This window comes from Hyperolius riggenbachi, chromosome 5 (genome assembly GCF_040937935.1).
Source record: "Hyperolius riggenbachi isolate aHypRig1 chromosome 5, aHypRig1.pri, whole genome shotgun sequence".
NCBI classification, from domain to species: Eukaryota; Metazoa; Chordata; class Amphibia; order Anura; family Hyperoliidae; genus Hyperolius; species Hyperolius riggenbachi.
Genome location: NC_090650.1, coordinates 342,977,450 through 343,002,024, shown reverse-complemented (window position 1 = coordinate 343,002,024; position 24,575 = coordinate 342,977,450). Strand labels below are relative to the sequence as shown.

Below are 24,575 nucleotides of genomic sequence, written 5' to 3'. Positions count from 1 at the left end.
GCTACGGCATGGGAGTGGTGGGGGATAGAACTGTAAGTATGAAAGGGCCCTCAAGAGAAATAGAAGAACAGAATAATGGTGGAACAGAAGAATAGAGGAATAAAAGAAAAGAAGTACAAAACAGTATACAGAAAATGAAATTAAGAGTTAACCTGTTAGTAGCCAATTTATTTAGAGTCTTGCAAGTGCCCCAGGCCAATTTATTTTAGCACATTTTTTTTATTTCTTATTTGTTACATTTCTTTGCTACTTATTAGTACTGCTGTGATGTGTATTTATGGCCAATTGTCACTAGGGGGCAGTGTGAGACAGTAGCAGAGGACTTCTGCTTTAAGTTTCTATATTATCTGCTGGTAGAGAGATATCAAAGAATTTCAAGAATTTTCAGCACAACAATCCAGCTGAGCGCAAAATCAGTGCACTATGTCAAACTGAATAATTCCTTTAACCACTTGCCGACCAGGGCTTTCTGCACTGATCGGTGCTGCGTGGGCTCTCCAGCCCGCAGCACCGATCAGGAGTGAGCCAGGGCGATCAGACTACCCCCCTTTTTTCCCCACTAGGGGGATGTCCTGCTGGGGGGGGTCTGATCGCCGCCGGCTGCAGTTGCTTAGCGGGGGGGCTCTTCAAAGCCCCCCCTCCGCAGCGTTCTCCGGCGTCTCTCCCGCTCCCTCCCTCTCCCTCCCCCTGTGAGCTGCGCAGGACGGATTTCCGGCCTGCGCATTGAAGGATAGGCTTCAGCCTATGATAATATGCAGGCGATCCCCGGCCAATCAAAGGCCGGGGATCGCCGATCTGCCTTACGGCGCTGCTGCGCAGCAGCACCGTATGATGTAAACAGCGGGGATTTCTTCCCCGCCTGTTTACATTTTGCCGGCGAGCCGCGATCGGCGGCTCTCCGGCTGTTCACGGAGACACCCTCCGTGAACTGACATGGAAAGGCCGCTCGATCGAGCGACCGTTTCCATGGTAACTCGCAGACGACCAGTTTACGCCAATCGGCGTTAGCTGGTCGTCAAGAGGTTAAAGTTGCTAAAAGGTTCAATAAGAAGAAAGAATAAAACAGAAGAAGAAGAAGAAGAAGAAGAAGAAGAAGAAGAAGAAGAAGAAGAAGAAGAAGAAGACATACAAGACAAACATTTACAAAATAATAAAGAAGTATACAGATCAGAATAAAGAAATATACAGATTAAAAGTAATAAGGATTTTGTTTTTCAATCATGTGTAATCACTTTTTCTTTTTTTAGTCATACTCATTGCAAAAAAAGCTTTGCTACTAACAGGAAGGCACTCAACACTGACCCCTTTTCCCTGCTTAGCTGGGGATATACCTTTTAGTGCGCTGCGGATGGACAAAGCAACTAAACAGCAAGGAGGTAACACAACAATAATACTGCATTTTATCAGAGAGACAAGGCAAGAAGGTTCACTTATTTCGATTCCAAAAGTGGGACAGAGCAACCAAGGACATATTAAGAAGATAAGTGCTATGGTTGGGGAGCAATATGTTCTTTTGAACCACGTAAGTATGGGACAGCAGTTAGCGGTAATAATTTTTTTCTTGCAAGCAACACAAACATTGCGGAGAGTCTGTATTTAGTTTATTCACATACCGGTATATCTCCTGTTTGAAATTCTGCGGAGAGATATAATAGATTCAGCAGAAAACTATCACCTGGCATGGCACATATTCTATGTCCTTTGCATTTATAAAAGATCTAAAAGTGTGAACTTTTTTTATAAATATTTTACAAACAGCACTGACAGTGGCATAACTGCAATTCATGGGCCCCTCCAATGAAACGTTGATGCCTCCTCCCCAACGTTCACACCTCATCCCTTGCCTCCCCTTGGTGCCCCTCATCCCTTGTCTCCCCTCGGTGACCCTTATCCCTTGCCTCCCCTTGATGTCCCTCATTCCTTGCCTCCCCTTGGTGCCCCTCATCCCTTGCCTCCCCTTGGTGCCCATCATCCTTTGTCTCCCCTTGGTGCCCCTCATTCCTTGCCTTCCCATGATGTCCCTCATTCCTTGCCTCCCCTTGGTGCCCCTCATCCCTTGCCTCCCCTTGGTGCCCATCATCCTTTGTCTCCCCTTGGTGCTCCTCATTCCTTGCCTCCCCTTGGTGCCCCTCATTCCTTGCCTCCCCTTAGTGCCCCTCATCACTTGCCTTCCCTTGGCGCCCCTTATCCCTTGCCTCCCCTTGGTGACCCTCATCCCTTGCCTCCCCTCGGTGCCCCTAAACCCTTGCCTCCCCTTGGTGCCCCTCATCCTTTGCGTCCCCTTGGCGCCCCTTATCCCTTGCCTCCCCTCATCCCTTGCCTCCCCTTGGTGCCCCTCGTCCCTTGTCTCCCCTTGGTTCCTTTCACGGCCTTGGGGCCCATCTCACGCGCTGAAGGGGGGCCTGAGATGAGGGAGGGGGAAGTCGGGCCCCCCTCCACATGACTGTGTGCGCCTGCTGCTCCCCCCTCCTGCCCTGCACCCCCCTTCTGGCCCTAAAAACGGCACTGGTCAGCCTCAGAGCTGCCGGGCCCCCCCACGGGTGTCCTCCCCCCTCGATCACACCCATTGCAGGGTGTGATCGAGGATGCAATGGCGAGATGCTCACCATTGCATCTCAACCATTCAGGTATGAGGTTGTTTGAAAGCGCTGCCATGTCTCCCACTGTGCAAAATTAAATGTAAGTATACTAGTGGCTAGCTGCCTTCACTGTTTTAAATTCACTCTCAAATTTTTAGATTAGAGTTAGCACATAATTTTGCATCTGTTTTGCATTAGAGGCATGTATTCATCCCTAGGGGGCTCTGCATTGCCGCTGATGGCTCACAATTCAGGTGCATCCTTGAGCGCTTATCATTTGTCTGTTTTGCTTGTCTTATGAAATGTGTATACCATTTATGAATAGCAGCACGAGGAATTATGTTTTTATTGCTAGGTTAGAGGTAGGTCTTCCCCAAGGGGGTACGTCACCGCCGTGGGGAAGTCTATTAGGTCATAATTTGTGCACTAATTATCACTGAAGCTAACACCCCCCCTTGGTCTATAGTGATGCAGGGTGTGTAATATAGTCCAGTTTCTGGAGCTCTGCCCACTGATGCAGCTTAATCACTAATTCCCCCTCCCTCTCTTTGCCTGCAGTGTATGCTGGGTGTGTAATTTAGTCCAGTTTCTGGAGCTCTGCTCACCATTGCATCTCAACCATTCAGGTATGAGGTTGTTTGAAAGCGCTGCCATGTCTTCCACTGTGCAAAATTAAATGTAAGTATACTAGTGGCTAGCTGCCTTCACTGTTTTAAATTCACTCTCAAATTTTTAGATTAGAGTTAGCACATAATTTTGCATCTGTTTTGCATTAGAGGCATGTATTCATCCCTAGGGGGCTCTGCATTGCCGCTGATGGCTCACAATTCAGGTGCATCCTTGAGCGCTTATCATTTGTCTGTTTTGCTTGTCTTATGAAATGTGTATACCATTTATGAATAGCAGCACGAGGAATTATGTTTTTATTGCTAGGTTAGAGGTAGGTCTTCCCCAAGGGGGTACGTCACCGCCGTGGGGAAGTCTATTAGGTCATAATTTGTGCACTAATTATCACTGAAGCTAACACCCCCCCTTGGTCTATAGTGATGCAGGGTGTGTAATATAGTCCAGTTTCTGGAGCTCTGCCCACTGATGCAGCTTAATCACTAATTCCCCCTCCCTCTCTTTGCCTGCAGTGTATGCTGGGTGTGTAATTTAGTCCAGTTTCTGGAGCTCTGCTCACCATTGCATCTCAACCATTCAGGTATGAGGTTGTTTGAAAGCGCTGTCATGTCTCCCACTGTGCAAAATTAAATGTAAGTATACTAGTGGCTAGCTGCCTTCACTGTTTTAAATTCACTCTCAAATTTTTAGATTAGAGTTAGCACATAATTTTGCATCTGTTTTGCATTAGAGGCATGTATTCATCCCTAGGGGGCTCTGCATTGCCGCTGATGGCTCACAATTCAGGTGCATCCTTGAGCGCTTATCATTTGTCTGTTTTGCTTGTCTTATGAAATGTGTATACCATTTATGAATAGCAGCACGAGGAATTATGTTTTTATTGCTAGGTTAGAGGTAGGTCTTCCCCAAGGGGGTACGTCACCGCCGTGGGGAAGTCTATTAGGTCATAATTTGTGCACTAATTATCACTGAAGCTAACACCCCCCCTTGGTCTATAGTGATGCAGGGTGTGTAATATAGTCCAGTTTCTGGAGCTCTGCCCACTGATGCAGCTTAATCACTAATTCCCCCTCCCTCTCTTTGCCTGCAGTGTATGCTGGGTGTGTAATTTAGTCCAGTTTCTGGAGCTCTGCTCACCATTGCATCTCAACCATTCAGGTATGAGGTTGTTTGAAAGCGCTGCCATGTCTCCCACTGTGCAAAATTAAATGTAAGTATACTAGTGGCTAGCTGCCTTCACTGTTTTAAATTCACTCTCAAATTTTTAGATTAGAGTTAGCACATAATTTTGCATCTGTTTTGCATTAGAGGCATGTATTCATCCCTAGGGGGCTCTGCATTGCCGCTGATGGCTCATAATTCAGGTGCATCCTTGAGCGCTTATCATTTGTCTGTTTTGCTTGTCTTATGAAATGTGTATACCATTTATGAATAGCAGCACGAGGAATTATGTTTTTATTGCTAGGTTAGAGGTAGGTCTTCCCCAAGGGGGTACGTCACCGCCGTGGGGAAGTCTATTAGGTCATAATTTGTGCACTAATTATCACTGAAGCTAACACCCCCCCTTGGTCTATAGTGATGCAGGGTGTGTAATATAGTCCAGTTTCTGGAGCTCTGCCCACTGATGCAGCTTAATCACTAATTCCCCCTCCCTCTCTTTGCCTGCAGTGTATGCTGGGTGTGTAATTTAGTCCAGTTTCTGGAGCTCTGCTCACCATTGCATCTCAACCATTCAGGTATGAGGTTGTTTGAAAGCGCTGCCATGTCTCCCACTGTGCAAAATTAAATGTAAGTATACTAGTGGCTAGCTGCCTTCACTGTTTTAAATTCACTCTCAAATTTTTAGATTAGAGTTAGCACATAATTTTGCATCTGTTTTGCATTAGAGGCATGTATTCATCCCTAGGGGGCTCTGCATTGCCGCTGATGGCTCATAATTCAGGTGCATCCTTGAGCGCTTATCATTTGTCTGTTTTGCTTGTCTTATGAAATGTGTATACCATTTATGAATAGCAGCACGAGGAATTATGTTTTTATTGCTAGGTTAGAGGTAGGTCTTCCCCAAGGGGGTACGTCACCGCCGTGGGGAAGTCTATTAGGTCATAATTTGTGCACTAATTATCACTGAAGCTAACACCCCCCCTTGGTCTATAGTGATGCAGGGTGTGTAATATAGTCCAGTTTCTGGAGCTCTGCCCACTGATGCAGCTTAATCACTAATTCCCCCTCCCTCTCTTTGCCTGCAGTGTATGCTGGGTGTGTAATTTAGTCCAGTTTCTGGAGCTCTGCTCACCATTGCATCTCAACCATTCAGGTATGAGGTTGTTTGAAAGCGCTGCCATGTCTTCCACTGTGCAAAATTAAATGTAAGTATACTAGTGGCTAGCTGCCTTCACTGTTTTAAATTCACTCTCAAATTTTTAGATTAGAGTTAGCACATAATTTTGCATCTGTTTTGCATTAGAGGCATGTATTCATCCCTAGGGGGCTCTGCATTGCCGCTGATGGCTCACAATTCAGGTGCATCCTTGAGCGCTTATCATTTGTCTGTTTTGCTTGTCTTATGAAATGTGTATACCATTTATGAATAGCAGCACGAGGAATTATGTTTTTATTGCTAGGTTAGAGGTAGGTCTTCCCCAAGGGGGTACGTCACCGCCGTGGGGAAGTCTATTAGGTCATAATTTGTGCACTAATTATCACTGAAGCTAACACCCCCCCTTGGTCTATAGTGATGCAGGGTGTGTAATATAGTCCAGTTTCTGGAGCTCTGCCCACTGATGCAGCTTAATCACTAATTCCCCCTCCCTCTCTTTGCCTGCAGTGTATGCTGGGTGTGTAATTTAGTCCAGTTTCTGGAGCTCTGCTCACCATTGCATCTCAACCATTCAGGTATGAGGTTGTTTGAAAGCGCTGCCATGTCTCCCACTGTGCAAAATTAAATGTAAGTATACTAGTGGCTAGCTGCCTTCACTGTTTTAAATTCACTCTCAAATTTTTAGATTAGAGTTAGCACATAATTTTGCATCTGTTTTGCATTAGAGGCATGTATTCATCCCTAGGGGGCTCTGCATTGCCGCTGATGGCTCATAATTCAGGTGCATCCTTGAGCGCTTATCATTTGTCTGTTTTGCTTGTCTTATGAAATGTGTATACCATTTATGAATAGCAGCACGAGGAATTATGTTTTTATTGCTAGGTTAGAGGTAGGTCTTCCCCAAGGGGGTACGTCACCGCCGTGGGGAAGTCTATTAGGTCATAATTTGTGCACTAATTATCACTGAAGCTAACACCCCCCCTTGGTCTATAGTGATGCAGGGTGTGTAATATAGTCCAGTTTCTGGAGCTCTGCCCACTGATGCAGCTTAATCACTAATTCCCCCTCCCTCTCTTTGCCTGCAGTGTATGCTGGGTGTGTAATTTAGTCCAGTTTCTGGAGCTCTGCTCACCATTGCATCTCAACCATTCAGGTATGAGGTTGTTTGAAAGCGCTGCCATGTCTCCCCCTGTGCAAAATTAAATGTAAGTATACTAGTGGCTAGCTGCCTTCACTGTTTTAAATTCACTCTCAAATTTTTAGATTAGAGTTAGCACATAATTTTGCATCTGTTTTGCATTAGAGGCATGTATTCATCCCTAGGGGGCTCTGCATTGCCGCTGATGGCTCACAATTCAGGTGCATCCTTGAGCGCTTATCATTTGTCTGTTTTGCTTGTCTTATGAAATGTGTATACCATTTATGAATAGCAGCACGAGGAATTATGTTTTTATTGCTAGGTTAGAGGTAGGTCTTCCCCAAGGGGGTACGTCACCGCCGTGGGGAAGTCTATTAGGTCATAATTTGTGCACTAATTATCACTGAAGCTAACACCCCCCCTTGGTCTATAGTGATGCAGGGTGTGTAATATAGTCCAGTTTCTGGAGCTCTGCCCACTGATGCAGCTTAATCACTAATTCCCCCTCCCTCTCTTTGCCTGCAGTGTATGCTGGGTGTGTAATTTAGTCCAGTTTCTGGAGCTCTGCTCACCATTGCATCTCAACCATTCAGGTATGAGGTTGTTTGAAAGCGCTGCCATGTCTCCCACTGTGCACTGCATTCACTGCTGCGATCCCCCCCCCCCCCCCAATGCATGGATGGTCCCCACTCATGCTCAGCGTCAACTCACACACACGGCTGTATGTGCCCCATACCTGACCCTGACCGCTGCCCACAGCCCGCCCAAGGCCATGTGCCACGCATTCACACTCAACACAACAAACCCAGGAACACAGGAGGATGCAGCGACAGGGATATTATTATACAGTATATAGTAACAAATCAGAGTTATCATCTAATATGAGTGTAAGTAGTCAGAACAACAGAAGACGACTGCTGATTGGCTGGAGAATTTTACAAAGTGCTATGTGACCTACTAAGTAAGAACAGACACCACAAATTACCTCTTCACAGTGCCAGCCAGGGGAGACTCCAGTATTAGTGTGTCCAATGCGTACCTTGTAAACTTCCCCAACATCTCCTATGTTAACCTGAAAGATAGAAGTAGCTCCATCTGTTAGGAAGAGAGTAATGTAAGTCAAAGAACCACAGCTATGGCCAGCCCCAGAACCAACAAACAACTGATTGTGTTACCATGATAAGTATCAGTATGAATGAACTATATTAGACAAAATATTCAGGGCATATTCACAGTGGGCCAATGCGACGGTAAAGTCGCAACATAGCATTACAACGCAACGCAAAAGAAAAGTGGTAACGCACATTAACACTACGTTACCGTGGCATACAGTAGATACAGTGGAGCTTACAGGCAATGAAAAGTATGCCTCTTTGTATCTGTTTAAGGTCTGCGTTTAGAGGTAACGCACTGTAAGCAGTGAGTTACTATAACGCAACATTTACAATGTGACGTTAACATTGCACTGTGAATGTTGCATAGGCTTAACATTACAGTGTGCTAACCTGCGTTATAATGACTTTATAACGCAGGACAATAAGGTCCCACTGTGAATGCGGCCTCAAAGAAAAGACATCCGTATCTGAACAGCACAAATTATGCCAGATTTATCAAATAATACAAACTTTATTGAAGAGCCAATACAAATAAAAGCAATTAAAATCGAACAGCCATGGGGAAACACACACAGAGCAATATCTCCCAATATACATGTAATGCACAGAACCTTTTATGGGTATCCTGGTAGGAGGTATTTGGCCATGCAGCTAGACTTTGTATACAGAGTGGTTATGCAAGTGATAATTAGTTTGCTATAGCTTATGTAAAGTTGAAGCAGAGGTGTTTACCCATAGAGGTTCTGTGCATTACATGTATATTGGGAGATATTGCTCTGTGTATTCCCCCATTGCTTTTTGATTTTAATTTCTTTTATTTAGTGGCTAGATGGTGTAATGGTTAAGGGCTCTGCCTCTGACACAGGAGACCAGGGTTCAAATCTCGGCTCTGCCTGTTCAGTAAGCCAGCACCTATTCAGTAGGAGACCTTAGGCAAGTTTCCCTAACACTGCTACTGCCTATAGAGCGCGCCCTAGTGTCTGCAGCTCTGGCGCTTTGAGTCCGCCAGGAGAAAAGCGCGATATAAATGTTATTTGTCTTGTCTTGTCTTATTTGTATTGGTTCTTCAATAACGCTTGTATTATTTGCTAAATCTGGCATCATTTGTGCTGTTCAGATATGGATGTCTTTTCTTTGAATATTTAGCCCAAGAACCAACGTCAAGCAGAAGAGAATGTGATGGTGGAAACGTGTCAGACAATGCCCTGTCTACACTGCTGGCAGGACTCTTAAAAGGGGAAAAAGGCCCAAAAATCTGAAATGGCTTTGACAGGACAAGTATAGATTTTACATCTATGCTACTTGTGAGTAATGATGCTTAAAGAGACCCTGTAACAAAATGTTCAGCCTTATTTCTTCTGTCCTATAAGTTCCTATACCTGTTCTAATGTGCTCTGGATTACTGCAGCCTTTTCTAGTTGCACTGTCTCTGTAATATATCTAATCTTCTTTTCTTTGTCAAGCTTTGTCGACCCAGAGAGGAATGCACTGCCTCTGCTGTGATAGGGAGAAGTTATGCACGCCCCCTCCATGCCCCCTGCAGGCTCTGTGTGTGTGCTTTGTTTATTAGTCACAGACAGGGGCTCTGCTCTCAATTTCAGCTTGTCTGAGGGGGGAAGGAGCTGCCCATGGTGAGAAACTGTGAGGATCCCTGACTGAAGTACAGATAATTCACTATGTAATAAAAACTTGTAGTATATTGTAACGCGAACCTTGCGTCATGACGCATAGGGATCCTCGCCCCGCGCCCCCCCCGGTGACCTCACTGGGGCTCCTGCTCAGCGCACATGTCCAGCTATTTAGTCAGCGCCGTTCCACGTGCAGCACTGTATGGCGCTCAGGAATCAGACGTGACTTCTTTAGGTAAGCTCCCTATTCTCATTACCTCTCTATACATTACCCCTGGGCAGTTTTAACCCCTCTTCCCTCCGGGGAGATCTCTCCGGTTTTCTACCATTCCATCTCGTCCCCCAGTGGCAGCATCCTGCCCTCCTAGGCAATAATACTAAATGTGAATTTTGAACAAGACTAGGTCTACTCCCCCCACCTCTCCACCACATATCCCGTTCATATATACTAAACTATCTCCATGTATGCCCCTTTTTTGTGGGAATCCCTGACCCTCAGAAGTTTTGCTTGGGAACCGAGGTTATACTCCCCCTGGTGTTTTAGCTTTTAGCCTATTTTGCATAGATATGAACTGTGAACACATGGATAATTATGTGTAGATGTACGTGGGTAGTGTGCACATATTGTTCCTTACGTTTGTGCGGGCGCACACGTGTATCCATATGTTTGTATGCCATACTCCCAATTCTTTAACCTTTTTAACCTTTTACCCATTATATATATATATGTATGTAGTTCTTTGTATTGGTATTATGCATTTATTATTTATTGTCATTTTTATAACTACATTGTTGTTTAATGGTATGTCTATCCCAAATGTTTTTATAATGACACCATTGTTTAGTGGTATGTCTATCCTGATTGTTGCCATATTGTATTTAAAGGCACACCTATAGACCTGAGGAAGCGGCTCGGCCGCGAAACGCGTTGTCATTTGTGCCCCAATAAAGCTTCAGAAACTTCAACCATTACTATATGTGTGAGTTATACTACTCTAAGGTAGGAACCTAAGTACTTTATCTGAATTGATATAAAGTTTAAAGCTACACGTCCACGGGCGCCTCCTACCCTTCTCCTAATTCATCGTACCCCTGCATAGGGGAAAGCACATTTGGAAGGTTCTTCCAGTGACATTTTTTTCTTTTGGAGCTGCGACCAATCCCACTGCTAGAAGCAAGGCCGAGTGAGGACGGTACTTCCTCACATGCGATCAAAAGTGGTTGCGTATATATAGCAACCCAATTTTGTGAGTATATTTCTTATTACTATACACATATTCTGGTGTCCCTGAGATAATACACCAGATCGGGCTCCCGGTCTCTCTGTGCCTTTTTTGTCTCCTACAAGAACTTGCTCTTAACTGATGAACTGTCTTGCTATGTGGTGTGAGCCAGGCCAAAGTGCCAGAAACAGCTGGCTGTCACTACTCTCACAGCTTTATCTTACTGATTTTAACTGATGGATTACTAATTGTTTTCAAGCAGTGCTGAACTTCATTGTAGTTGTTCTTTGATGCATGGGTGAAGTTCCAGGAATGCATTAGTTTAGCTTGTGGCCACTGATTTATATTGGGTGTGAACTTACTTGAATGTGACTCCTGCCTTAATCTAACACTAACACTTTAAACCGTAACCCTACCAGTGCGTACGTTAATTGTCTTAATCCTAATTGACCAAACCTTAATTAGAAAATTTAGGGTTTGAGCTAACATAATTAAGGATAGGGGAATTTGAATAATGTAAGTTAAGGTTATTGAAATAGGGCAAGGAAATATTACAGGTCCAACATGGCTGCTGAGGCTTCCCCAACTATCTGGGCCTGCAAGGAAAATTTACATCTATAAAATCCCTGAAAACTAGGGATGAGACAAAATTTAGCATTTTCGTAATTAGGACATGAAATTTGCAAATTAGTTATTTGTACTTATCATAAAATTCATCATTTGTAGTTTGTAGCTCGTAATTTCATGTCATAATTTCACGTTAAATTGTAATTTCATATTTAATTTTGTGTTACTCTTAATTTCATAATTTCTAGTAAAACAAGAAAATGACATAAAATCACAGGTAACACACAAAAAAATGTGTGCATGGTCGTAATTATGTAGAAGTTTGTGTAATTTTCCATGTTTATGATTTTTCCATTACAGTCCTAATCTTAAAGGAGTACTATCGATTGAAACGACTTTTTTTTTTAATACTCTATATTAGTGTACACATTACCACTAGTGCTAGGGGCACTTTATTTATTCACCCAGGTCTCTCTCTCACTATCCCTGCTTAAAAATGTATTTCTCACACAGCTCATAGTAGTTTGGGTCACCCTGAGCTGCTTGGTTACTCTGTCACACAGCTCACAAATATATTTCACTGTGTCACTCACAGCATGCAGCAGACATGAGGAGAAATAGGCTGATCTGAGGTGGTAACAGGTAACTAAATGAGCTGGAATATTGCTGGAATATAACTAGCTATAACACTAGTCTGTGTTTATCCTCAGACTGGCTGCCTGCTTGTGGTGAGTCACTCCAGGCTGCATTCACTTTACAAGCTGCTGAGAGGGGCAGACCACTGTCTACAATTAGCATTATTAGTATCTTTATCAGTAAAGAGAAGCAAAGATAATAAACACACATTGCTAGAATCTTTAACCCCTTACCACCATATCAACAAGATTCTTTCAGCAAGGTGATAATTAAACTATAAACTGAGGAGTTGATAGCATCTCCCCTTTGCAGAGACATGGTCTAGCCCTCTGGGAGCTCAGTATTAGATACATTTTGTATCCAACACTGACGCCAAAACTGACGGAGGATTTTACAGCTGAGAGGAACAGCTGTGTGAGGAATCAAATTTCTCCTAGTACTTGCCCTAATGTGTCCTACAACATACAGCATTTAAAAATAAATGCATACATCGATAGTATTCCTTTAAGTATGAAAATTACACAAAATGTAGCTAAATCGTAATTAGCACATTCCGATCTTCACTGTTGAAAACCACCATAAACAAGTGTTGGATAAATGGTAGTACATGCATATGATAAAGGTTTACTAGGCTTTGGAAGTGTTGATTGCAATTTGGGATCAGGCAGAGATGCAATTTGTGCCTCCCTAGTGGTAGCTGAGAATCATGTGACTTCTAAATCCAAGGTTGAAAACCACTAAGGCCCCTTTTATACTTAATCAGTTGCTCTCAGTTATAACTGAAAGAAAACTGATTTTCAAAGTAATGCCCATGTTTTCCCTATGGCACCTTTCACACTTAAAGAGGAACTCCAGTGAACATTTTACTGTTGGCAGGTGATGTAGATGCTGCATGGTTTTTGGCAGATGGAAACAGCTGTAAACAGCTATTTCCCACAATGCAACATGGTTCAGAGACAGGAAACTGACAAAAGTTTGAACTTTTCTTGTGGGAGGGGTTACTTGTGGGAGGGGTTTAACCACAATATCAGTCATACAGTGTCACCTGATGGTCTGTTTGTGAAAAGGAATAGATTTCTCATGTAAAAGGGGGTATCAGCTACTGATTGGGTTAAAGTTAAATTTTTGGTCGGAGTTTCTCTTTAATGCGTTTTAACTGAAATCTTTTTCACAATGCACTGCTATGAAAAAACGCGTACTAACGTACACTAACGCACACCAACTGATTAAGTGTAAATAGGCCTTAAATGAACCGCTTAATACATACATTAAAATTGTCCTCATGACCAGTCTGGAACGCATCTTCTTGGCTGCTGTACAGAAAAACAGGTGTAGATGCTCTGATATGACCATAAAAAATAATGTACACTTGAGATGTTGTTCCAGCAGAAGGGATGTCACTAGTGAAGATGGACACTTTCCATTTTCCAGCTGCAAGTATGAAAACAAATATTTACTGAGGTAAATACACAAATCATAAAATGGTCATACATGAATTGGTGTTAGGGTAATTTAACCAGTGGAAATAGATTTATTCCATGAACAAATGCTGAATTCTTGGCATTAGTACATTTACAGCTACATAAATCACAGTCACTTGTCATTGGGGTGCCTAAGGAAGACTGCAGGCTTCTGTATACCCCAAAATCACGAATGTTGTTTGGAAAATGATTTTAAGTAGATTAAAATCCAGGTATTAAACTTTATAGATTACATTGTGAAGCAGCAGTGTTGTTTGTTATACTCAGCTTCTGTTATTTACATTTCCCATTATGATGAAAAGACCTCTGCCAGGGCACCTGATCATGTGATTATGCCAACTAATGTTAGCCTACCAAGATTCCTGCTGGAGAATTTACATCAGCAACTGTTACAGGCATCCCTTCCCACTCAGCCCGTGCCTATGCAAAAGAGGTGTGAGGAAAAATGGGTGTGTGTTAAAAGAATGTTACTGATATTCCACAATCCCCTATAGTAAAATATCAGTAATTTTACATATATTCTACTATCCCCTATAATAGAATATTAATAATAATAATAGCTATATAATAATAATAGAACATCAGCAATTTTACTGATATTCTGCTATCACCCTCTGTACCCTTATTCTCTCTGCTCACTTATTATAAATCAATAATAATAATAATTACCCTCCCTTATCTGTGCCTAACAACTCCCAACTACTCCGAAACCTAACCACAGGTCATCCAACAAACTCAAAAGAAGTCTCTTCTGAGGTTGCTGGTTGACCAGTAGAGAACAATCACTGGTTATTATGTGCAATATACCAGGTGGCCTGAAGGTGAGTGTACTGACAAAGATGGAGTGTCTGACTTCCTTCCCAGTGGTAGCACATCCTGGTGTAGTGTTCTTTATGCACATATTTCACATTACTTTTTAGGGTGATCACACAGTACTCCAAATAGAGGACAATTGGATCTTGAGGATAACGTCCCAAGCTACATTGCGGATTTCCAGACTTGGTGATTCTAATTTGAAGCTTGCAAACCCCTTTAACTGATTGGCAACAAATATTCCATTGGAGCGCAGTGGTAACTTTTATCTTTTCATACTAAAGTGAACATTAACTGATATGGATATGGATGTTTCCTTTTAAAGCGGTTTAAAACCCTGACATAATATTCAATAAAAACATGTTTTCCTACTTTTTATATGCCTTACGGTTATCATATTTGCATTTGTGCATAAGTATTATTATTCATTTAGAAGTTATAGCTTCCCAAAAGTACAGTTTTTTGCTTTGTGAGCTGACTTTGCATTTTATTAGTAACTGGTTTTATTCATTATGTAGTGAAGGCAAGACATGCTTTGACTCTGTCTGTGTTGAGCTGCTTCTCCACTGTCAGAGAATGTGTCACATTCCTCACTTGATACATTTAAGCGGCGGCGATGGAACGCAAGGAAGAAGGTATGTATCCCGCTGCTGCCCGCTGCCCACACACATTCACTAGCTGGAGGGGGGCGCAGAGGGGAGAGCCCCGAGGTGAGGGAGAGGGGGGAACTTCCCCTCTCCCCGCCGACTGTGGGCAAGGCTTTCCCCTCATGCTGCCACCCCTCCAGCCCCCAAAAACCGGCCACGAGCGGGCCCCGGGGGGGGGGGGGGGGGGCGCTCTGAAATTCTGCAGGGGGATTTTCAGGTGTCTGCTGCTCACATTACGATTTTCAGGTGCCTGCTGCCCACATTACGATTTTCAGGTGTCTGCTGCCCACATTATGATTTTCTGGTGTCTGCTGCCCACATTACGATTTTCTGGTGTCTGCTGCCCACATTGCGATTTTCAGGTGTCTGCTGCCCACATTACGATTTTCTGGTCACTGCTGCCCACTTTGCGATTTTCAGGTGTCTGCTGCCCACATTACGATTTTCAGGTGTCTGCTGCCCACATTACGATTTTCAGGTGTCTGCTGCCCACATTACGATTTTCAGGTGTCTGCTGCCCATATTATGATTTTCTGGTGTCTGCTGCCCACATTGCGATTTTCTGGTGTCTGCTGCCCACATTGCGATTTTCTGGTGTCTGCTGCCCACATTACGATTTTCTGGTGTATGCTGCCCACATTAGGATTTTCTGGTGACTGCTGCCCACATTGTGATTTTCTGGTGACTGCTGCCCACATTGCGATTTTCTGGTGACTGCTGCCCACATTAGGATTTTCTGGTGACTGCTGCCCACATTACGATATTCTGGTGACTGCTGCCCACATTAGGATTTTCTGGTGACTGATGCCCACATTGCGATTTTCTGGTGACTGCTGCCCACATTGCGATTTTCTGGTGAACTCTGCCCACATTACGATTTTCTGTCCCACATTACGATATTCTGGTGAACGCTGCCCACATTACGATTGTCTGGTGAATGCTGTCCACGTTACAATTTTCTGGTGACTGCTGCTCACGTTACGATTTTCTGGTGAACTCTGCCCACATTATGATTTTCTGGTGAACTCTGCCCACATTATGATTTTCTGGTGAACGCTGCCCACATTACGATTGTCTGGTGAATGCTGTCCACGTTACAATTTTCTGGTGACTGGTGCCCACATTACGATTTTCTGGTGAACTCTGCCCACATTATGATTTTCTAAAGGCCCACATTACGATTTTCTGGTGAACTCTGCCCACATTACGATTTTCTGGCCCACATTACGATTGTCTGGTAAAATGCTGCCCACTTTACAATTAATTTACAGTGAAACGCTGCCCCATTACGATTATTTGGCACCTATGGGGGGGGGGGGCCCATCCAAATATTCGCAGGGGGGCCCAGTGATTTCTAGTTACGCCCCTGCATTTAAGTAAACAAGATAACATTATCTGAAGTTCAAATGCGTCCACATTTCACTGCACTGAACTTTCAAGCTCTGTGTGTAACCCTTTGAATGCTGGTCTAGTAAAACAAAAAATGCTGGTTGCATTTAATATGCTGTAAATAATGTTTTAGAGCAAAGATGAAATGCTGGGTTAGATTCCGCTTTAAGCAATACCAGTTGCTTGGCAGTCCTGCTGATCTCTGTGGCTGCAGTAGTGGCTGAATCACACACCTGAAACAAGCATGCAGCAGCAGCGGTGTCGCTAGCGCTATTCAATCGTGGCCCGTGCCACGAACCTGGCCTTAGGGTGCCACTGATCTATTTTATAGGGTGCCCAACACAAGTGCCCCGAATGTATTGCCACAAGTTATCAGCAAACGCGGCCGCCATTCGCTCGATACGGTGGCCTGCAGGAATTTCCGGCTCCCGACATCAGACTCACAAAGTGACAGGCTGACAGCATGTTCTGCTTTAATCTGCCCCCTTCCTCCCCCTGCCCCAATCAGAAGCGGAGGTGCACCTGGAAGGGGGCATGGAGTTGTATTGAAAGGCAGGGGGCTGGAGCCATGGAGCGTGAGTAGCTCCGCCCCCTGCACGGCATCTGACCCAGGCCAGGCAGCAGCACATGGTGTAATATTGGTGGTGCCGGTGTCAACATCCGCACGCAGCCAGATTCCAGACCATCAGGCATCAGCCACAGACTGCTCCACCACCGTCTGGCCACAGGACTCAGTCTTCCTCACCACCGCCCGGCCGGCGCCCACAGTGCCTCTCAGGTCTGGACTGGTGCTACTGCCTGCCAGAGTGACTACGTAATGTCAGTACACCCCCTCTCCCTGGCCTGCCGCTACCAGGTTTGCCACAGACCACCTCACCTTTGGCGTAGTGGACACTGTGACTGGACAAGGAAGCAAGGTGCCTGTAGCCAGATGCCAGAGACCACCCACCAGGCAGCCTGCAGTCAAGAACAGTCATTCACACAGTAAGTGGCAGCCACCCAGCAATTGCAAGTGGGGGGGTTTGGTGGGGGAGGGGGGAGACGAGACAGTGCAGCCAGAGCCAGCTAGCCACACACAGCCAGCCTGCATGCAGCCAACCCAGTAGTAGCCACCACTAGCCAGGAGGGAGGTTTGGGGTGGAGGAGGGGAGAGAGCAGAGCCAGAGCCAGCTAACCACACAGCCAGCCTGCAGCCAGCCTAGTAGTAGTAGCCACTAAACAGCACCTGGGACTGGCTGGGCCTGTCTACTATGCTGTGCTGTCTCTGTGTGCTGATCTCTGCTGCCTCCAGTATGTACAGTATAAGCTGTTACTCTGTGCCTGTATTGATAGTAAACTAGCTGTAGCGTGTGCTGGTCTCGGCTGCATCCAGTATGTACAGTATAAGTTGTTACTCTGTTCTGTGCCTGTACTGATAGTAAACTAGCTGCAGTGTGTGCTGATCTCTGCTACCTCCAGTATGTACAGTATAAGCTGTTACCCTGTGCCTGTACTGATAGTAAATTAGCTGCAGTGTGTGCTGATCTCTGCTGCCTCCAGTATGTACAGTATGAGCTGGTACTCTGTGCCTGTACTGATAGTAAACTAGCTGCCGTGTGTGCTGATCTCTGCTGCCTCCAGTATGTACAGTATAAGCTGTTACTCTGTGCCTGTACTGATAGTAAACTAGCTGCAGCGTGTGCTGGTCTCGGCTACCTCCAATATGTCCAGTATAAGCTGTTACTCTGTGTCTGTACTGATAGTAAACTAGCTGCAGCGTGTGCTGATCTCTGCTACCTCCAGTATGTACACTATAAGCTGTTACTCTGTTTGGTTTTTGATACTTTTGGAATACAGTCGAATACGAGTATTTATTGGGATCACCTGTAGTTCATAGTCCATCTGTAGTTCAGAATCAGGTCCACAAATGACGCCATCAACATCTGCTTGGAGCACGTCTATGATCACCTGGATAGGCCGGACTCCTACGCCAGGATCCTCCTACTGGACTTCAGCTCAGCATTCAATACCATCAGCCCTAAAATACTTCAAGACAATCTCGCTGCGCTAGGAGTCCACCCCACCCTACGCCTGTGGATCACGGACTTCCTCACCAACAGGTCCCAGGTCGTCAGGTTAGGCACCATCTCCTCACAACCTAGGATCACCAACACAGGGGCCCCACAAGGCTGCGTCCTGTTGCCGTTCCTGTTCTCTCTGTATACGAACAACTGCAAATCCACGTCAGACTCAGTAAAAGTAATCAAATTTGCCGACGACACGACCATTGTAGGTCTCATCACCAAAAGCGATGAGAAGGCGTACCGCCACCAGGTCGAAAGCATATGCCGCTGGTGCAGAGAGAATGGTTTGGTCCTAAACACAACAAAAACAGTGGAGATGATCGTTGATTTCAGGAGGCGCGCATCTACCCCGCCTCCAATCCACATTGATGGAATGGAAGTGGAAAGAGTCCCCAGTGTCCGCCTACTGGGCACAACTATCTCCAATGACCTAAGGTGGAACACCAACACTGCCTCAACTCAGAGGAAAGCCCAACAGAGACTTTTCTTTCTCCGCCAACTGAAAAAGTTCGGTATGGCCCAAAATCTGAGGACAAATTTTTACTCAGCCACGTTCGAATCCATCCTATGCTCGTCCATCCTGGTCTGGTACGCCAGCTCCTCCGCCAGCGACAAGCTCAAACTGCAGAGGGTCATCAAATCTGCGGAGAGGATCATCGGGAGATCCCTTCCCACCCTGGACCTTCTCTACCACTCCAGGCTGAACACCAGAGCATTAAAGATCGCCAACGACCCCTCACACCCAGGCTACCGCTTCTTTAATCAGCTCCCCTCGAGCCGGAAGCTCCGGTTCCGATCCATCTACACCAGGACCTCAAGACATAAGAACAGCTTCTTTCCCTTGGCTGTCAACCTCCTGAACTCTCTCCATGGGAATGCCCATCCCCACACCACAATACCATGACGCACTGAAGCACTCTGCACATAGACGCGCTCCAGCTCAAGCGTACTTTTCGGCTGTTTTTTTTGTATTGTAATTTATGCCAAATTGTCTCCCTCTGCATAAATGTTATATAATGTTCTGTATTCTGTATAATGTTCTGTTCCTACTGCTTGTCCTGTCCTGTATCTGTAAACATTGTATATCATGTATCAGTACCCTGTACGTGCCAAGCCCAATTCCGGGCACGACCCAGTCGTGCTTGGCGAAATAAAGTTTCTGATTCTGATTCTGATTCTTGTGTAGATACAGCTGCAGTGTGTGCCGATCTCTGCTGCCCCCAGTATGTACAGTATAAGATGTTACTCTGTGCCTGGAATCATAGTAAACTAGCTGCAGTGTGTGCTGATCTCTGCTGCTCCAGTATGTACAGTATAAGCTGTTACTCTGTGCGTGTACTGATAGTAAACTAGTTGAAGTGTGCTGATCTCTGCTGCCTACAGTATGTACAGTATAAGCTGTTACTCTGTGCCTGTACTGATAGTAAACTAGCTGCAGTGTGTGCTGATCCCTGCTACTTAAACTTTCAGTATGTACCAGGGGCGTACCTTAAAATCCCCAGGCCCCCCTGCAAAAAAAAATCCGCCCCCCCCCCCATTCAGGGGCAGGAGGGGTCGCAGCATAAGAGGAGAGTGTGGCAGATCGGTGGGGACCACCAATGCCACCAATGTTTGCAGGAGGGGGAGCGCTGAGAGGATAGCCCGAGGTGAGGGAGGGGGGGGAATTTCCCCCCTCCCCACCGATCTGCCACACTCTCCTCTTATGCTGCGACCCCTCTTGCCCCCAAAAGTCCCTGAGCGGGGCACTAGGCCCCCCCCCCCCCCCCCGCGACGGCAGGGGTCGCATCCCCTATTGGTACGCCAGTGGTATGTACAGTATTAGCTGTAAAGCCTGGTACACACATACAATTTTGATTAGCCAATTTTAGCTCTGTTTATCAAATTCATTGTCTGTTGGCCCACTTACTGCATGGGGGTGGTAAAATTGGTCAGTGATTGACTAATCAAAATTGTATGTGCGTATACATTTTTGATCTATGCCTATACTAATTGTAAATTATCTAAATAAAGGACATGGGGCTCCATCCAATATTTTGATGGGCAGGCCCGTTATCTGTAGCTTACACCGCTGCTAAGTTCATGTAAATTTGGCCACACCCATGGCCACGTCCACTCACTGTATGGCCACACCCACTTTTTGCAGTGGCGCACCCCCACCTTGTGCCCACAGGTGCCCCCGATGTCCAAGGACCCTAGGAACGCCCCTGGCATGCAGCTGATCCAGTCAGACTTCAGTCAGAGCACCTGATCTGCATGCTTGTTCAGTGGCTATGGCTGAAAGTATTAGAGACACAGGATCAGCAGGAAAGTCAGGCAACTGGTATTATTTTAAAAGGAAAAATCCATATACTTCTCAGTTTAGGTTGCCTTAAATCAGAGTAACAAGCCAATGTCAAATCTGATTGTGAATAGTCAGATAAGCTGGGTTGAGAGCCGAAGTAACACTAGACTAAAAGTGCCCATACACTTAAAGATTTGCAGCAGATTCAACCATCAGATAGATTTCTGTCAGATGCCTATCAGGTCGAATCTGACAGGAATGTATCTGATGTGTGCCACGCAGTAGGAATCAAATTTCAATAGATTTCAGAATGAAATGAGTCACATTCAAGATCAATCATGCTTTTTGCTGCATCGATTTCTAGCCAATTCAATCAAAACAGTCGAATCTACTGTCGATAGATGGCTAAAATCAAACAGTGTATGGGCCCCTTAAGAAGAGCAGGCCAAATACAAGCATAAGGTCAGGCACAATAACTGAAGAAGAACTGTCAGCACTGAGTAGATGAGGGGATGCTGCTTTACCATGAATTGCATTAGTGAAGCTCTATGCATATGTGCACAGAATTGGACAATCAGCTGTGCATACGGGTGCACACCCCTGATCAGATCATCAACCAACAGTCAGCGATATGCACAAATGGATATCCAAAAGCCCAAGCAGGAGCATGGACAAGTGATTGCTACACCTACCCCTCCCTCCTCTACCTTACCTTAAAGAGACATTGCAGCGAGAAAAAAAAATATGATATAATGATTTGTTTGTGTAGTACAGCTAAGAAATAAAACATTAGGAGCAGAGACAAAACTCTAATATTGTTTCCAGTACGGGAAGAGTTAAGAAACTCCAGTTGTTATCTATGCAATAGAGCCATTGAGCTCCACGACTTTCAAAGTCGCAGAGAGCTCTGTCTTCTGAAGCTTATTATCTTAAGTGTCTGGCACTGTATTGTTTTTGTTCCTGCAGAGGACAGTTCAAAAGTTCACTCGCCTGCTCTGTTAAATCATTTAGAATGCTGAGTAGTGTGTAAACTGCATTATTAAAGAATGATGCGATGTTATAAAAAGAAAGCTATATAACTGAAAATAAAAATATGAGAGTATTTTCTTTGCAGCTAATGTTCTAGTAATTATCCATACTACACAATCAATTCATTATATCATAATTTTTTTTCGCTTCAGTGTCTCTAACTTTCTTAGCCAAGCACCTATTCTGCAGCCTTTCCCTTTAGATTGTAAGCCTTTGGCAGGGTCCTAGTATGTCCTTCTTGATCTTGTGATCCCACCAATGACACCCTTCCCATGGACCTGTGATCTGCAAATTTGGCTCTCCAGCTGTTAAAGAGACTCCGAGCTCCAGGGCCTGGCCGAGGCAGAGGCTGGAGAGGCTCCAGCCTCAGGGCGCAGTGTAGGAGGGGGTGCACAATTCATTCAGCTGTCATTCCCAATTGTGTTTGAAGCAGAAAGAAATAAGAAAAGGAGATACATGACAGTGACTGCAAGCCAGATAACTAGAGATTAAGGTGTTGGGGAGGTTGGGGGGCCTGGGGCACCTATTAGTCTAATAGCAGTCAGTGTGTGATGGCTGGGGTGGGAAGGATGGAGGGGCGCACTTTGCTTTCTCAGCCTTGGGTGCTGGAGGACCTTGTCTCGGCTCTGCCGAGCTCTAATTTAAAATCAAAATCTGAACTTACCTGGGGCTTTCTCCAGCCAGGTCAGGAGGTCCCTCGACGTCCATCTGGCTCTTCTCCCAGGGCCTGGCCAGAAATTGCTCCCTGGCGGCTCCCAGCGACACTGGGCCCGAGTGTCGGGCTCCTCTTCCTGAAAGGTGACGTCAGTCGTCACCATGCCGGCCGCCTTGCGTCATCACGGCGGCCGGCGTGACAGTACGGCGCATGCACGATTAAACAGCCACCTTTCAGGAAGAGGAGCCTGACACTCTGGCCCAGTGTCGCCGGGAGCCACCGGGGAGCCATTTCTGACCAGGCCCTGGGAGAAGAGCCAGATGGACGTCGAGGGACCTCCCGACCTACGGTGGGCTGGAGAAAGCCCCAGGTAAGTTCAGATATTGATTTTAATTAGAGCTCGGAGTCCCTTTAAGGAACTACAAGTCCCACAATGCATTTACTTTTATGAATCATGACTGTGGCTGTCTCCTGCAATGCATTGTGGGACTTGTAGTTCCTTAACAGCTGGAGAGCCAAGTTTTCAGATCACTGCCATGGACTAATTTGGACTTGAATTGCTGAAAAGTCGCATGATCATGTATCTTATACTCTGTTTGCATGTATAACCTTGTGATATGTTTGCATGTATAACCTTGTGGTATGTTGTATATTGGATAACCTTGTGCCACTTCTGTATCTGACACCCCTTGTAAACATTGTGTGCATCCCTATGTATAGTCCAGCGCTGTGTAATACTGCATGTTGGCACTTTATAATTACAATAAATAATAATAATAACAACCTGTGTTCAAGGCTGCACAGGGACAGTTAGACAAAAACTGAACTTATGGACAAACATGTGATGAGTTGGATGATGTAAAGGCGCGTACATGCGTTTGATTTTTCCAAACAACCAGTCATTCAGACCGGTCGTTTGGATGTCAAATCAGGTGTGTGTACAAACGGTCGTTCAGCTGATAATGCTGGTTTTGATGGATTGGGTTGGCGGATCGGTCAAATCCAGTCTTATCAGTCGAACGATCGTTTGTACACACGCCTGATTTGACGTCCAAACGACTGGTCGTTTTGAAAAATCAGACGTGTGTATGTGCCTTAAAGAGACACTGAAGCGAAAAAAAAATGATGATATTATGATTTGTATGTGTAGCACAGCTAAGAAATAAAACATTAAGATCAGATACATCAGTGTAATTGTTTCCAGTACAGGAAGAGTTGAGAAACTCCAGTTGTTATCTCTATGCAAACAAGCCATTAAGCTCTCCGACTAAGTTAGTCGTGGAGAGGGCTGTTATCTGACTTTTATTATCTCAACTGTTCCTGGACTATTTACTTTTTCTCTGCTAGAGGAGAGGTCATTACTTCACAGACTGCTCTGAAAGACTCATTTTGAATGCTGAGTGTTGTGTAATCTACACATATTATAGAATAATGCAATGTTAGAAAAAACACTATATACCTGAAAATAAAAGTATGAGAATATTTTCTTTGCTGCTAATCTTCTAGTAATTATTCATAGTACACAACCAATTCACTATATCATATTTTTTTTTTGCTTCAGTGTCTCTTTAACCAGTTCACCCCCAAGGGTTTTTATCCTAACGGACCAGAGCAATTTTCAGTTGTCAGCGCTCCTCCCTTTTATTCCCTAATAACTTTATTACTACTTATCACAAGAAAATGATCTATACCTCGTTTTTTTCGCCACCAATTAGGCTTTCTGTGGATAGTACATTTTGCTAAGAATTTTTTTATTCTAAATGCATTTTAATGAGAAAAACAGAAAAAAAAAGAAAAAAAATCATTATTTCTCAGTGTTCAGCCTTTATAGTTTTAAAATTAAACATTCTCCTGTGGATAAAACAAACACGTTTTATTTGCCCAGTGGTCCCGATAATTAAACCGTTTAGATTATGTCCCTACCACAATGTATGGCGACAGTATATTATTTTGAAATATAAGTGGTTATTTTTCTGTTTGTTCTGGCCATAATTACAAGCCCCTATGTAATAAATTAAAATTAATTTTCCCCCATAAAATATAGAATAAAAAAAGCTGAGTCCCTAAGGTAACTATTTATTTATTTTTTTTAAGCTGATTTTTTTTTTTTACAAGTGTTTTTTTTGGGGGGGAGGGTTGGAAGTGTAATTTTATTAATGATGTGTATATACTTGAAAATGTATGTATTTTGTAAGTGTAATATACTTTTTGGCCACAAGATGGCGATGGTGAACACTCATAGGACGTGTTCACTTTTTTTTTTTACACACTTTATTAAACTGTTACATTTCCTGTTTATGTGAATGGACGTAGCCGCTGTTCGCGGTCACGTCCATTCACTCCAGGCACTGCGATTGGGTAGAGGACTGTTCAGTCCTCTTCCCCAATCG

The 24,575-nt window shown here is 44.5% G+C and overlaps 1 protein-coding gene across 4 annotated transcripts in view; it reads right to left on the bottom strand.

The window, feature by feature from the left end:
* Positions 1–24,575, bottom strand: part of RP1 (RP1 axonemal microtubule associated) — a 542,476-nt gene that overhangs the window by 379,616 nt on the left and 138,285 nt on the right. For 3 of the 4 annotated variants that reach the window (XM_068237387.1, XM_068237386.1, XM_068237388.1), the window contains exons 4-5: positions 13,095–13,258; positions 7,644–7,730 (exon numbers count right to left, since the gene is read on the bottom strand). In XM_068237387.1, coding sequence (XP_068093488.1) covers positions 7,644–7,730; positions 13,095–13,258 — 251 coding nt within the window. Of the gene's footprint in view, positions 1–7,643; positions 7,731–12,434; positions 12,478–13,094; positions 13,259–24,575 lie in introns of those variants that run through there. The other variant, XM_068237389.1, reaches the window with a different exon arrangement.